Raw genomic sequence first — 14218 nt, forward strand, 5'->3', positions numbered from 1 at the left:
TAGATTATAATCGCCCGATAATTATTTTGGTGATTAAGTGCTGGCTCAGTAGGAGTTCATACTGTTTAAAGCGTCTTACAGCACGAGATTAGTGGGGATTGAACTCACGACCTCATGGTGGTGTAGCAAGTTTTCTTACCACTACACCACGCTGCCGGTCTATTCATTTGTTAATAACCATCAATTTTTTTACATAATAGTTAGTAAAAAAGATACCGCGTTTTTTTTAGTTTAACTCAACATGAAATATAATATCTAAAATCTAACAAATTTTACCCTGCTTTTAAAGATATTACTAACTTTTAATATATATTCGAAAATAAAAGTTACTTTAAACAATGTCTACAAAAGTTGAAACAAAAAAGTTTGTAAAAAAAGTTGGAAAAATTGTTTACATAAAGTAAAGGTAGATTGTTGTTATTTTGTTTAAATTCTTAAAGTTTTCCTGAAAACATTCCATGAAAACCAAGTGGAGGCTTAGCATCAATCTAAAAATAACAAGTTAGTAAATTAAAAATTTTTTAAAACAACTTAGTTAAAAAACTAAACATTTTGTACAATACTACCAGTACCTCAGCCCTAGCAATCTCTTGGAACGAACAAGCATCTAAAATGAGTAAAAATGATGGCACGTTTATATCGTTGTGTATGGCCACTGATAAAATAACCCCGTCATCTTCATTAACAGCATCGGGTTTGCCCACAAAAACTGCTTCAGATGGATGATAACCCTATAACAATAAACGAACGGTAATTTATATACTCCAATTTTTTTGACTGGCAGCGTGGTGTAGTGGTCAGAACACTTGGCTACGCTACATAACGTCCTGGGTTCGATTTCCTCTGCTCTTTTGCTGCAGCGTCCTTGAGTAAGGTGCTAGAAGCAGTATAAATTCCTGCTAAGACAACAGTTAACCAGCAGAACAAATATCAAGAGGTTCAATCGTAAACCCCGCAACTAAATGTTTAAATACCCAAAATAACTTCGAATTGGCAGTTTTTTTTATATATATTTACCTGATGATAATGTCTTATTAATTTGCCAATTCTATTCTGAATTTATACATTTACCCGCAACCTTCTAACTTAAAGATGCTACATCGCAAATTAATCCTGTAAAAAAATATTGATAAAAACCCGAATAAAAATACCTTTTCATTCCATGTTAAGATTTGTTTAGAATCCACATCCAGTTTAATGAGACTTGTGAATAATTCAGTGGTGCTTGAGGCTAGACCATACATGTATCTAAATAAACAGAACTGTTTTGAAAAAACCCTTTTTGTAAGTTTTGAAATAACATAAATTATTTGTTTTTTTTTATGCGATAAAAAGTGTCTAATTGGATAAAAAAAACATTACATACTTTGGCCTTTGCCAAACTTTAAAACTATTTAAGTATTATTTTTTGAACAGAAGTTTAACCTGTGTTTTCGTCCGTTACAATTTTTGTAGTTAATTCTTGGTAGCTCGACCGAACTTAGAGAAAATTTTTCTTCTAAATTATCTGGAAACAAGGCCTCAGGTTGAAGGTAAACTGATCCGTCATTTTGAAGCTGGGCAGTAGCACTACAGCCAGGAATTGTGACCAAGTTTGTATCTAAAATATTATAAAATCAAAAACTATTATTCCTTTTATTAAAAACTACAAAAGCAAACTTAAGACTTGGTCAGGGTAACAAATGGAACCCTACATTTGGGCAATATAGTCACTCATTTCAAATAGAAAATTAATTGCATTAAAATATGGTTGGGCTAGCATTTTTAAAAAAATTAATAATTTATACTTAATAAGAATATATTTAAAACTTCACTTTAATTTTTTCAAGTTTTTTGTCTGCTAGGTAACTAACTAATTTTCAATAAATTTTAAAATTATAGAAATTAAAAACTTTAGCTAAAATTAGATATTCATAATATTTTTTAAAGTTCAAAACTTAAAGTAAACAAGTTTGTTGTACTATAAAGATAGTTGTCGAAACTTAATTTTTCTTTACAGTTTACCTTTCGGTGTGCTGTCATCAATGTCAAGAGGTAAAACATATCTTTGAGGAGTGGTAAGTTTATCAGGTTGCAACAACGCTGAATCATCCGACAAAATCTGGCCATACGTTCTACAATTATAATAATTCAGGATAAATATAAACAAACATTAGAGTGAGAAAATATACTAGCAAAAGGAAAACTTAAACAAATTTTTTAAAACAAACTAGTAAAATAAATATTCTTGAATATATGAAAATACAAAAACTTTATTTACAAAAATGCTAAGAATTAAAACTAAAAAATCTGGTTAAATAGCAAATACTTCGTTATTTAAACCGGTAGTGGTTAGAATATTTGGTTTCACTACATGAGGTCTTGGGTTTAATCCCCACTGCAACTTATGCTGTAGCGTACTTAAATAATGCACTATAAACAATATAAACTTCTGCTATGCCAACACTTAATCAGCACCTTAAATATCGGACAATTATATTTTATAATATTTCAAATTGCTAAGGGCAACTCGAGACTGGGTCTGGGTAACAAATGTTACTCTATGTTTAGGTTGTCAAGTCAACCTTCCAACATTAAAAGTTTTAACAATGAAGTTTTAAATATTGATAAATGAAACTCACAAATAATGCATGGTAGATTTTTCTGCAGACACCATGTCCATAACAATAAATTTCTTATTATCAACCGACTGTTCATAGGCATTGATATGATGAAAGCAAAACCGACTTTTCGCCGAAAATGAAATTGGAATTTTCTTTCCAGTAATTTTATCAACTACATGAAACTAAAATTAAAATTAATAATAATAATATATATACTTGAATTGCAAAAAATTATAATTTAATATGTATAAATTTTAGTTAAATTTAGTTAAGTAATTTAATAGTAAGTCTAAGAAATCCAAGAAATTGGGTGGTACTAAAACGTCAATTCTATATGTAATGAAGCTTAATAGAATATATATTCATTTTGTATGTATGCCTGTCCAGTTTATGGGCCTATGAAATAAATAAAACTGCCTTTTGTGGTGTGCAGGCAAATTATTACAAGCAAATATTATTTAAAAGTTGTGACTATATTACAACAATTAAAATGTCAATAGTAGTCTCAATAATTTCACTTTTTACCAATTACAAAAAAACACGAATAAAGAAAATAAAACCTTTTATATAAACTGAATATATATATCCCTGCTCAATATAACCTTTTTTCTTGATTGGATAACTTCGTGAAATTATGGTAGTAATTCCTATTATAGATATTTGACACTTTAGTATTACTGATAAAATTAAAATGTGTAAAACTTCTCATTTGCCAATGAATTTTTTGTTTCATCCTCATGAAGTGTGCTAAGGAAACCGTTCCACAAGAAACCTGGCGTTAATAATTTTGTTACACTTGTACGTAGATTTTGTTCATGAAGTACAATGTAGTTATCAGTAATTGCAAAACTAAAAATTTAAGCAGTTAATCGTTTTGAATCGTGTAAACTTTCGGTTCCTAATTTTTAGAACTGCAAAACCATAGGAGTTGCATAACCTAATATTTTAACTCAATTTATTCTTGATGCTAAAAAGCCAATTTCACAGCCCAATTATTAGAAATAATTTTCTAACCTGTGAAAATAACTAGGATTCCATCTGTCTTCAGCATTTACAGTTTCAACACACTTTATATTTTTAAGGGGATTTTCGCCTTTCATATCAGCATGATCCACTTTCATAATAGTGTAGCCCGTTTGTTTACCAAATTTTGTACCAATATTGTAGTAATCCCCATTTGAGTCTTAATACCAAAAAATACAAGTTAATAAAGTTTTTAAACAGTTTTTTTGCAAAACAAAACATCACATACTTTAAAGCCTTTTTTTATAACTTTATTCTCGATGTGGGAAGACTGACTTCACAAGCTAAACATAGGATAACATCAGTTACCCCGACCCAGTTTTAAGTTAATTTTGACAGTTTGCGATAACATAAATTATATTTGCTCACCAATTATGCTGCTGATTGAGTGCTGGCTTAGCAGAAGTTTATACTGTTTATAGCGCCTTACTCAAGGGTGCCAATGCATGAGGGCAGTGGGGATCGAACCTCGGAGCTTATGTGGTGAAACCAAGTGTTCTAATCACTACATCATGCTGCCTACAACTGCAAATCCAACCTTTTAATTAATAGCCTATCAAAACCATGATGGTTGTATGTAAAATATTTTTAAATAAAACATAAAAATAGGCTTCTAAAACTTACCCACATGAGGATGGGCTGTTAATAGTGAGCCGGCAACATTACCAACACTAAAAGGCTTCTCGGCAGCCTTTAAAGTCTCTGGGTCGAACTGGTGAACAGTTGGATTGTCGGTTAGGGCATAAAACACCTCACCTAATCGTATTGTGTTGACATTCACATTGTCAAAATGTGGCCCCGAAACATATTTGGTAAAAAATCTATAAATGTGTTATATTTTGGTTTAAAACTGATGTACTGTCTACAAGTATAACAGGCAGTTACGGTTTAAAAGATGTTCTTTTTTAGATTTTAGTTTATTAAAATTTGTTAAACAATTGTTTAACTTTACTAAAAAGGATTTAAAATTTACCATCTGCATGGTGTAGTAGCCAGAGCTCTTGGCTCCACTAAACAAGGTCCTGGGTTCGATCCCCACTGCACCCATGCTTAGTACCCTTGAGTAAAGTGCTATAATTCGTATGAACTCATGCTGAGCCAACAATTAATCCACAGTTTATTTATCAAGCAATTATAATCCATAATTTTCCAAACTGCACACGACAACCCTAGACTGGGTTTGGGTAACCAATGTTACTCCATGTTAAGGCCGTAAAGTCGACCTTTATACATCGAGATTTAATAAATGTAAAAAACAATTCTTAAAAAACTGTAAAGTAACCTTGAAAATAAATTCCTGCAAGGGTCAGGGACACTTTTTGAGCCAAAAGTTCCGTGAATAATTCTCATGTTTTTGTGATTTTCTTGATAGGTTAGATTGTCAATAAACTTGCTACTATAAACCACCTCCCCATTGCTTATTGAAAACCTTAAATTAAAAAAAAATAGATCAAAAAAGGCAAAAAAATGACCAAAAAGCAAAAAATTGACAAAATAGCAAAAAAATTGTTAAAAATGAAAAGTTTACAAATATATTGCATTTAATTTAAAATACTTCCAAAACTGCAAAAATATTGAACATAAATGTTTAACAAAATTCCTAAACATTAATTGATATTTACTTGTTTAGTAGAGCATGGCCATCAAACCAATGATAAAACATTTCTTTTCCACATGTTGATTCTCCCGGCCCATTTCTTATTAAATCTCCACTTAGCCATAATGGTACATCACCTGTTAATGTAAGTCTAATTACTTAGTTTAATTATAAAAAATATAATGCTGACTCTTGCATTAATGCATTTCAAATAGAACAACAGATAACTGTAGATTTTTAAAGTAAAACCCAACATTTTAAATTATACGATAATATATACACCTGTTACAAAAATGCTTGCTATAAAGCAGTGGGCCTGTTTAATTTATGCTTTTATTTCTAAGCTATAACAATAAATTATATATATATACCTATAATTCTACATTTTGTAGGATTCACACTTTTTAAATTTCCAAAAATATTATTCATTTTTGATGACATTTTAAAAGCAAAGCAAATAAAAATAATTTAAAAAACTACTCTACAAATAAGAATTTTTCATAAAACTGTTGCAGGCAAAAAAGATAAATATTTACTCAAGTCACAAGACAATGTTTATAATTTGCTCTGAATAAAATATGATACCAAACTGACGGAAAATAAAATCTACCTTCTTTTACATGTTGTCAAAACAAATTGTCTCGTGATTTCGTCATTCTGTCAGTCAGTCCTGTGCCATTTCAGAGCATTGTAGCATTATATTTCAAGCAATATCTACTACGTTGCATCATTTTTAGCATTTTGGAAACTTTTGTGCCTAAACTAGCATTTATATTGCATTACTTACTTTAAAAAGTTTAAAAAAATATCCAAAACGTGGTAAAATTTTGTTAAAAATAAATCACAATTTCTGTCTGCAACATGTGTTTAAATTTCATGCACCAGTAACCTTTGTTTATTTATTGTTTTTGTGGCTTATTTCACATTTCCTAATATCCCAAATAAGAAGTGTTATGTCAAAGTTACATTTTAAGCAAGGAATCTATCTAAAAATTGGTGTCTTTTTTAATATGCTAATTTTTTTCAAAAAAACAACGATAAATTGATAAAAACAGCGAACATACAAACGTTGCTATGACATCACTGAGAACGAAATATATTGAGTAAAATTTGTTGTTTTTATTTTTTTTTACAAAATATTTCAAATCGAGTTACCTAATTTATTCAATATGGAGCCAGACCAACCTTTTCCAAGCAGTGGTATAAGTTCTTCGCCAAAGGGAACATTGTTAACCCCGATTAGGCCGAAGAAGGAAAACAAAACTACAGAGGTCTTTAATTTTTTAACATACAGGCTATACAAAATAAAATTTAAAATCAGAACCTGTTTTTATAAATAACTGCCGTTTTAAATGGGCCGAAAGTTGATTTTTAAAGCTTTAAAGTAATATATTTTTCTTCGAGTAATGTTTAGTTTGTTCTAATAAAGGTGAAAGAAATTACCATTTTAAGTCAGAGTAAGAAAAAAGTGCCAACTGAAGTCTTAACACCACATGCTGAAAGGTAAATACAATAGCAATGTTTAGTTAAAATTGGTAGCTTTATATGTAAAGACAAAAATTGCTTAAAAGATTTCGTATGAGGCTGATTCGTGACTTTCGTTTACTCGTAAATTTAAACGAGATGGAGCAAGGTTTGGAAGCGCCCAAATATCACCCGGAAGATATTCAAAACGTGAAGAAAACAAATAAAATTCTGCGCGAGAACCCATACGCTTTAGTAAAGTTTAGTGCAATTCCTAAACTCAAGGTAAATTAACTTAAAAATAAACAAAATCATGTCAAGCCTTTTATTTTTCATTCTTGAACATTTACAATACAAAAGTGGTATCACAGTTTTTTTGGCTAAAATTGTTTATTTTCTTTAAATATTCAACCATTTTTGGCAGTTTCTGACCATGCTTTTTACCAATAGCCTTGTTTTTTGTTTTAGACTGCTGTTAGTAAGCAAGATCGTAGATGGAAGCGAATAAAATGTAGAGAGACGCATTATCCACCATTAGATATGTGGGCAAACTGGGTAGTTGAGGGTAATTGGTTTCAGAACTTTATGCTGGTCCTTATTACTTTTAACGCAGTTTTACTTGTAGTCGAAGCCGAGATAGGGGAGAATACTGACCCAGCTTATATAGTAAGAAATTATTTTGTTAAGTATAGATTTACCTATTTATCCTCGATTTGTCAGTCCTATACTTTGAATCCTATTTATTTGTCAAACTTATATTCTTTGAAATTGATTTAATCTTTTAATATTTTAGGGAATTTGTTAATTATTTTTAGAGTTTTTTTACTTGTTATAAACTGTTTATAATACTGATTTATTAACAAGTTATTTACAAACACATTTTTACAGAATACTGTTAGAATCATCAGGACGTGTGATTACTGTTGTTTGTGGGTTTTTATCGCTGAAATTTTGCTGAAGTGGATTGACGACTTCAAATGCTTTTGGAAAAATGGGTGGAACGAATTGGACTTTTACATCACGATTATATCAATTTTACCAGAAGTAAATCGTTTTTTTATAAATATTTGTAACTAGAAAAGATTAAATACAAAATGTAATGCATAAAACAACCCATCTTTTATCATCATGTTGCTTCTTTATTGTTTAAAATTAAATATCCACCATAATAGTATAAAGAAAAACATTTTAAATAAAACTTTATATAACTAACTGTGGTTTTCCTATAGTTAGTGCAACTGGTTAGCAGTGACGCTGGTGATTCAGTCATTATATCAAGTTTAAAGTTTCTTCGAGTATTGAGAATAACGAGACTTCTTAAAATGGTAAATAACTCAAAACGTAATACTGTTTCAAGCGATACCAAGTTATTTACATGTACAAAGAAATATTATATACTTGCTTAGTTAGGACATCAACGTCATTTACTTCTAGCGTTTTCAGGCGCTTTCACACAAATGTTTGTGTAGTGTTCATAATATTTGCATCAATCAAGATGCTTATAGATAAACAAAAAATATTTCACCAATTGATTCAAGCGATATTACTTTACATTTTTCCAAACAGGTATCACGATTTGAACAGGCAAGAATTATTCTTTTGTCAGTTTCAAAAGCTTTTAGTTCAATGACATTTATCTTAATATTGCTGGCATTGTTCATGTGGATGTTTGCTCTTATGGGTGAAGTTATTTTTGACAGGTAAGTAAAAATAAATTGTAATTCAATGCAATAAAGTGCTCTAAAAATTACTTATTATTTATTTAAACCATGTCAATAAATAAACAACTTGCTAAGAAAACCATCAAAGCAATGAATAGTATTAAAAAAAAACATATTAAATGTGACAATCACAAATAATTAAGAAGAAGAACTATACTTGAAATTAATGCTTACTTGTTTTCTAAACCAATTAATCTGTTTGATAGATATACAAACTACGATGGAAGAGAACAAGGATTACATCTTAAATATCAAAAAGCTTTCTCCGATATTATGTGGTCGTTTGCCACTCTGTTTCAATTGATGACACTCGACCATTGGCTCGAAACGTTACTTGTAAGTCTGTCATGATTAAGTATCATATTGTTTAAAGATTTCTGTCATGATTAAGTATTATATTGTTTAAAAGATTTTGCTAAATCGTTGAATTTATGCACCAAAACTAATACAAAACAACCAATTCACATAGGCTAACTGCTTTATTAAACAGTTTATACAGAATAGTCCTAATTTTTAACGTCTTTGTTTTGAATATGTTAAAGATCTTAAACGTACTCAAATACTGCAATGCTTTTTGTGCTTAGAATATAGGCAAGTAACTTATATTTGTATAAAGGACTTGTTAAAAGTAATGCAGTCCCCGTACGAATCGACAGTTACTGTTGTATATATCCTGGCTTGGATTTGGGTTGGCTCGTTTGTGTTTAAAAATATTTTCGCTGGAATTATGGTCAACAATTTTCAAACTATTCGGAATGATCTTCATTGGGAAAAGAAGGAAAAGGAAGCAAAAAACGAGGTATGTTAAAGTATTTCAACATTTTAAAAGCAAAAAGTAAGGTTGTAAGCCTATAAGATATTCTAACAAATAAATACAACTTTAGGTTGATAAATTTCAAAAGGAATTTACAGATGAACTTGCCAAAGTGAATGGACAAGGTTAGTATGATTATAATCATTCTGTAAAAACTTAATTAAAATACACATAAGCGATTAAACGTGGTGTTAATAACAAAGCGGGCACATTTTAACGTATTTCCCGTGGTATAAGGTTATCTCGATGCAATAAAAACGGCTTCGCGACATTTACAATTTTATTTTTAGATATTGCAATCCATGAAGAAGAATCTAGAAGAATGATCAATATACCTTCTATTAACATTCAGGTAAAACTAACTTCAAAATATCAGTTTTAAAACAGAATCGTTCATATTTCAAAAATTTTCAAAGCGCCACTTTTATTTTAAAAAAATGATTTTTTTTTAATTTCAAGGATTTAGACCCAGACGAAGTTGCATCAAGTGAAGACCATGTCATTCAAATTGCCGAAGAAACTTTAAATACAGACTTTACATTAGCTGCTTCTCTGCTACAGAAGAAATCCAATTTGTCGATGCTATCTCAACTAACTGTATCATCACTACCTTTGTCTGAACACAACTCTGATGTAGGTATAATCATTTTATTCTAGAGAAATTAAAATAAATTTTTTTACTATTATTTAAAATAAAAAAACTTATATTATGGTCAACTGGCTGTCTTTAACCAAAATTGTAAGAACTTTGTATTTTTTTTTACAAAAAATTTTGATTTTAGAAAAAAATTTTTTTTTAAATATTTTGCACCTTTAATTTAATACTGCTAAACTATTTGCAAATTGTTTACCAATGTCTAATTATAAATATTTGATCATTTGTACTTTACGGTTCTCAAAAAAACTTTTGTACTTACGGTTCTACCCAAGATTTTCTCGGACTCTATGGTCCTCACTTATTTTTTCTCGTATTTTAAAGTTTAAGTAATCCTAAATTCTAGCAGAATACAGAACCTAATATAATGCCAGATATAATGTGTTTAGCAAGCAAGTAACGATATACCGAATGAATCGGACGAGATAATACGCCAAGCCCAGTGGGACAACATTGTTCAACGTCATATGGACCTCATCAGCAGAAATCCATCCGAGACAATGTGGTCACGTGACGTCCTGTTTAAGTTTTACCAGACCTTAGAAAATATGCAGGAAAATTTAAGAGAACGAAACGATATTTTAAACTTGCTAAATTTAGCACTCTTACAAATTCATGATCGTTAAATAAAAATAGTTTTTAGAAATATTACACCGTTTTTTATTGTATCGGAATAACCTTATACCACGGATAAAACGTATAATTGTGCCCGTTTTGTTATTTCATGCACCGTTTTTTGTTTATGCAAATTTAAATTAGGTTGGCATTTTGAAAGTGATGTTAATTCCTGTAATATTAAAAAAATGTCATTATTTTTACACTACTAATTTTTTGTTTATTATAAACGCTTAAAAAAAGCGGCAAAGCTTCACTACTTTCAAACAACACAAAACATAAAAAATTGTTCAGAAAAAACCTTGGTAGGTATTAAATACTAATTTTTTTTGATTTATCAATGCAGTTTTAACAGTTTATGATTTAAAAAATTAAATTATGTGGTATGAAAGTTGGGTAAATTGTTGTAAGACAGGTTTTTGACAAGACAGTTAACCACAAAAAGACTTATTTAGAAGATGCTGTTTAGAAAATTTGTTAACAATAAGATTTAAATTAAAATTTTAAAGAAAGAGTGAAAAAGAACTTATAAGAAAAAGGTGGGATTTAAAGTGCAATAGAAAGTATAAGATTCACAGTATTAACAAACAAATAAACATATAAAAACTACTAAAATAAAAAAATTGGCAGAAATCAAAGTCGTTTACGTTCCGTCGGCATCGTTAAATCATTTTCAATTTTTCTACATTTGAATGGGTGTCATTCGAGCGTCAGATTGAGGTGTTACACTGTAACAAAAATTAACGTTATAAAGTTTGTGTACAATTTACTCAACAACGCATCATATTTAATGTTTTTATACCTGTTACTGTAACCACCAAAGCTATCAATTGGTGTTCTTAGAGATTGAGTAGAGTCCCCAACCTTGCCTCGATGAGCTAAATACAGAAAACTTTACAATAAAAAAAAGATCGGGTTTTTTTATATATAGATTACCTAATCTGAATTCTTACCTCGTTTTATGATACACGCCAAGGCAACTACAATTGCTGCCATGACAACAGCAACACCAATGACAGGCCCGACGATGTACCAGTAGTCAGTGTTCTCGACTGGTATTATTGGTTCACCCTTTAGGTAAAATTTTAGATAAAATAAACAGTTAAAAAGCAACCATTGCATATTTGTGTGACAAAACGTTAGATGTTAACTTGTAAGTACATTTTAACTTAGGTTCCTATAACCAATAATAATTAAAAACTTTTAACCAAGCTATGACCTAGTTTATATTTACCGTTGCAACAGCATCACAGTTTCCATCTACATTCACTGGACAAGTTTGGTCAACAGCCATCAACTCTTGTCCGTTAAACATTAGCCCGGTTGATCCAGTAAAAATATCAGTCAGCTGTGAAACTGCAGCCTCCACAACAGTAGCATTTTCTCCGTAAAGAGTAAATGAAATCTCGGAATTACCAGCTACAATCATTTTTATATCGTTATTTAGAATTATTTTCTCAATGGAAAAAGGCAATTTTTATTCCTTGCGTAAATAACACACAGTTAAAATATCAAACTTAGCAATCTAGTTGCAATTTTGTAAATCAATAACAGTTATTTTATCGTATAACTATTTGTAAATACTTGTCAAGTCCGAGACAGCAACTTGTCCAATGTAGATGTGATGGTTGATTTGTCTTGTCAAAGAATTGTAAATGTAAGTCTCGAAAGTCGTATAGGTTATGGATGTAGCTCGGGTGTATGGTCGACTTAAAACCGGTATACTGTAAGGTAAAGCACATTTTATATTGAGTCACAAACCAAACTGAAACATTCACTTATTAGACATTGTCGTATCTTTGTTATATATTTCGTAAATTATATTGTTTACCCCTTACTAAATTCATATAACATAGTCGAAAACATTAAATGAAAAAAAAAGATTTAATAAGGTTTTGGTTAACAGTTTTTAATTAAATAAAACCTACCGAATTTGTCTTGGATTTCTGTTTTCAACTTGAAGAGTTCCACCAGAAGGTATGTACTATAAAAACATATATAACAATAATAAATCAAAATTTAAAAAATAAATTTATACCAAACTAGTGAAAAGGTTTACCTCAATGTTGTTGGCATATACGTTGAAGTTGTAAAGTGCAGGCTCAGTGTAAATGTTAAAAACAAGATTGTAACGATTGTAATCCAATGTGTTACTGATACTCAATCCCATGCAAGCAAAACTTCCTGTCGAAGGATCAAATGTAAAGACGGGTGATACAACCTCCGGAGCGATGTTAGAATCTCCGATTGGATAAATAGTCGAGTCATCAAAGTCAACGGATGCTCTCCATACGTGACCCTGTGGTGTTTATATTGTTATACAGTTAATGTTTTTTAAATGTTCAAAACAAAAAAAAAGTTAACAACTTTTCAATGTAAAGTTTTTGTTATCTAAAGGTATGAAAGTATATTGAATATTTATATCAAGCATTAGTTGTACAAGTAATTGTACAAGTGTTTAAATATTTGAAGTTTAAAATTAAATTGAAACTTTCATTATTTTACCTTAAATCCAATATGATCTAGAGGTCTTCCGTCTAGGTATTGAAGAACAAGAGTAAGATCGATATCGCTTCCATGAGTGACGTAATTACCTAAACCTTCTGTTATCACAGCAATGACGTCACGATTTGCTACATCAACGGTAAGCATGTTAGTTGCCACGTTTATTCCAGTTGGTTCAGTTATCTTAAATGTAATCCAAAATGTTGCTTGTTAAACTTTGTTATATATAGCGAAACTTTTTAATAAGCATTATTATTCAACTTTAAAAGTACCTCGAACATTAGGCTGTATCCAGTTCCACTATGTGTGATTACCAAGTCTCTGAATTCAGCAACACCCTAAAATTTTAACATAAATATGTGAGCTTGTAAAAATACTAAAAAAACTAAGCCAAGGCACTAAAAGTAATATTTACATTGCTGAAAGACACAGTTGTGGTGCCTTTAAGTACGGCGTTGCTGTTAGCATTTCCTCCCGAGCTATCCAAGGTTACTCTTACCATCCAAGTCCCTCCTAATGACGTCACTGGGTCCCCCTAAGATAGATGTGACAAAACTTTAAATCATTAAATAAATTATATCAAATTAGGCATGTTACTTAAATGCACTTTAATGAATTTTTGGGACTGATTAAATTGCTTAAAATTTTACGTTTTAAAAACTTACATTTGCATCAAGTAAGTTGATTGTGATTGGATTTTCGAAAGTTGTTTGTTCAACCAAGTTGGAGAGACTTGAAGTGATCTGCATCTGAGTTGGTATTTTGTGAACAACAATCCCTAAAAACGGATCTAAAAGTAATTATAAACAAGATGAATTAACAGAGATTAAAGTTTACAAAATCAGGTAGAATAAATTTTGATTGTTTTTTTAAAAAGATTTTTAAAACTTATTTAAATAAGATTATTAAAAAAGTTATAAGCTAATAGTAAGATATTGAGGTTTATAACTAGTTGAAAGACAAGAACAAAAATAAAGTTTGTTAAAAAACAATTCAATTTTTGTTGTTATAAATATAGTTAATATTAAGTAAAATGTTATAAATTCACCAACCAAGTGTTCCGTTAATTAAGGTTGCTTCCATGCTGTAGAACCCACTTCCATCTGTTGTGTTTAAAACCTCCCAAAGTTCGCCAGTTTGATATAAAACAACTAACTAAAAAAAAAGATTATAAGTAAATTAATCATAGAGTGTTAATCAAAAAAAAAAAAGTCAGAAAAT

General features: G+C 30.0%; 3 protein-coding genes across 3 annotated transcripts in view; 1 reads left to right on the top strand and 2 right to left on the bottom strand.

Moving 5' to 3' along the window:
* Window positions 1–290: 290 nt before the first annotated feature.
* Window positions 291–5681, bottom strand: LOC145743096 (beta,beta-carotene 15,15'-dioxygenase-like). Its single transcript, XM_082560984.1, has 12 exons — window positions 5595–5681; window positions 5249–5360; window positions 4909–5055; window positions 4251–4447; window positions 3618–3786; window positions 3317–3452; window positions 2622–2785; window positions 2005–2114; window positions 1426–1600; window positions 1152–1248; window positions 573–731; window positions 291–488 (listed from the first exon to the last, which is right to left on the bottom strand). The coding sequence occupies exons 1-12, from the start codon at window positions 5662–5664 to the stop codon at window positions 435–437; spliced, it is 1590 nt and encodes a 529-aa protein (XP_082417110.1). The 5' UTR covers window positions 5665–5681; the 3' UTR covers window positions 291–434.
* Window positions 5682–6392: 711 nt separating this feature from the next.
* LOC145742585 (cation channel sperm-associated protein 2-like) lies at window positions 6393–10503 on the top strand. The gene is made up of 13 exons (XM_082560362.1): window positions 6393–6494; window positions 6653–6726; window positions 6795–6972; window positions 7156–7353; window positions 7576–7731; window positions 7917–8012; window positions 8254–8387; window positions 8615–8744; window positions 9025–9207; window positions 9293–9347; window positions 9513–9574; window positions 9682–9855; window positions 10267–10503. Exons 1-13 carry the CDS (start codon window positions 6393–6395, stop codon window positions 10501–10503), a joined length of 1779 nt encoding a protein of 592 aa, XP_082416488.1.
* Window positions 10504–10673: 170 nt separating this feature from the next.
* Window positions 10674–14218, bottom strand: part of LOC145743741 (fibrocystin-L-like) — a 32242-nt gene continuing 28697 nt past the window's right edge. The window contains exons 79-90 of the mRNA XM_082561777.1: window positions 14050–14152; window positions 13663–13787; window positions 13413–13532; window positions 13270–13335; window positions 12998–13180; window positions 12552–12791; window positions 12421–12476; window positions 12077–12216; window positions 11727–11911; window positions 11446–11563; window positions 11295–11370; window positions 10674–11220 (exon numbers count right to left, since the gene is read on the bottom strand). Coding sequence (XP_082417903.1) covers window positions 11175–11220; window positions 11295–11370; window positions 11446–11563; window positions 11727–11911; window positions 12077–12216; window positions 12421–12476; window positions 12552–12791; window positions 12998–13180; window positions 13270–13335; window positions 13413–13532; window positions 13663–13787; window positions 14050–14152 — 1458 coding nt within the window. The 3' untranslated portion in view covers window positions 10674–11174. The remainder of the gene's footprint in view (window positions 11221–11294; window positions 11371–11445; window positions 11564–11726; window positions 11912–12076; window positions 12217–12420; window positions 12477–12551; window positions 12792–12997; window positions 13181–13269; window positions 13336–13412; window positions 13533–13662; window positions 13788–14049; window positions 14153–14218) is intronic.

Source organism: Corella eumyota, chromosome 2 (genome assembly GCF_963082875.1).
Source record: "Corella eumyota chromosome 2, kaCorEumy4.1, whole genome shotgun sequence".
Lineage (NCBI taxonomy): Eukaryota > Metazoa > Chordata > Ascidiacea > Phlebobranchia > Corellidae > Corella > Corella eumyota.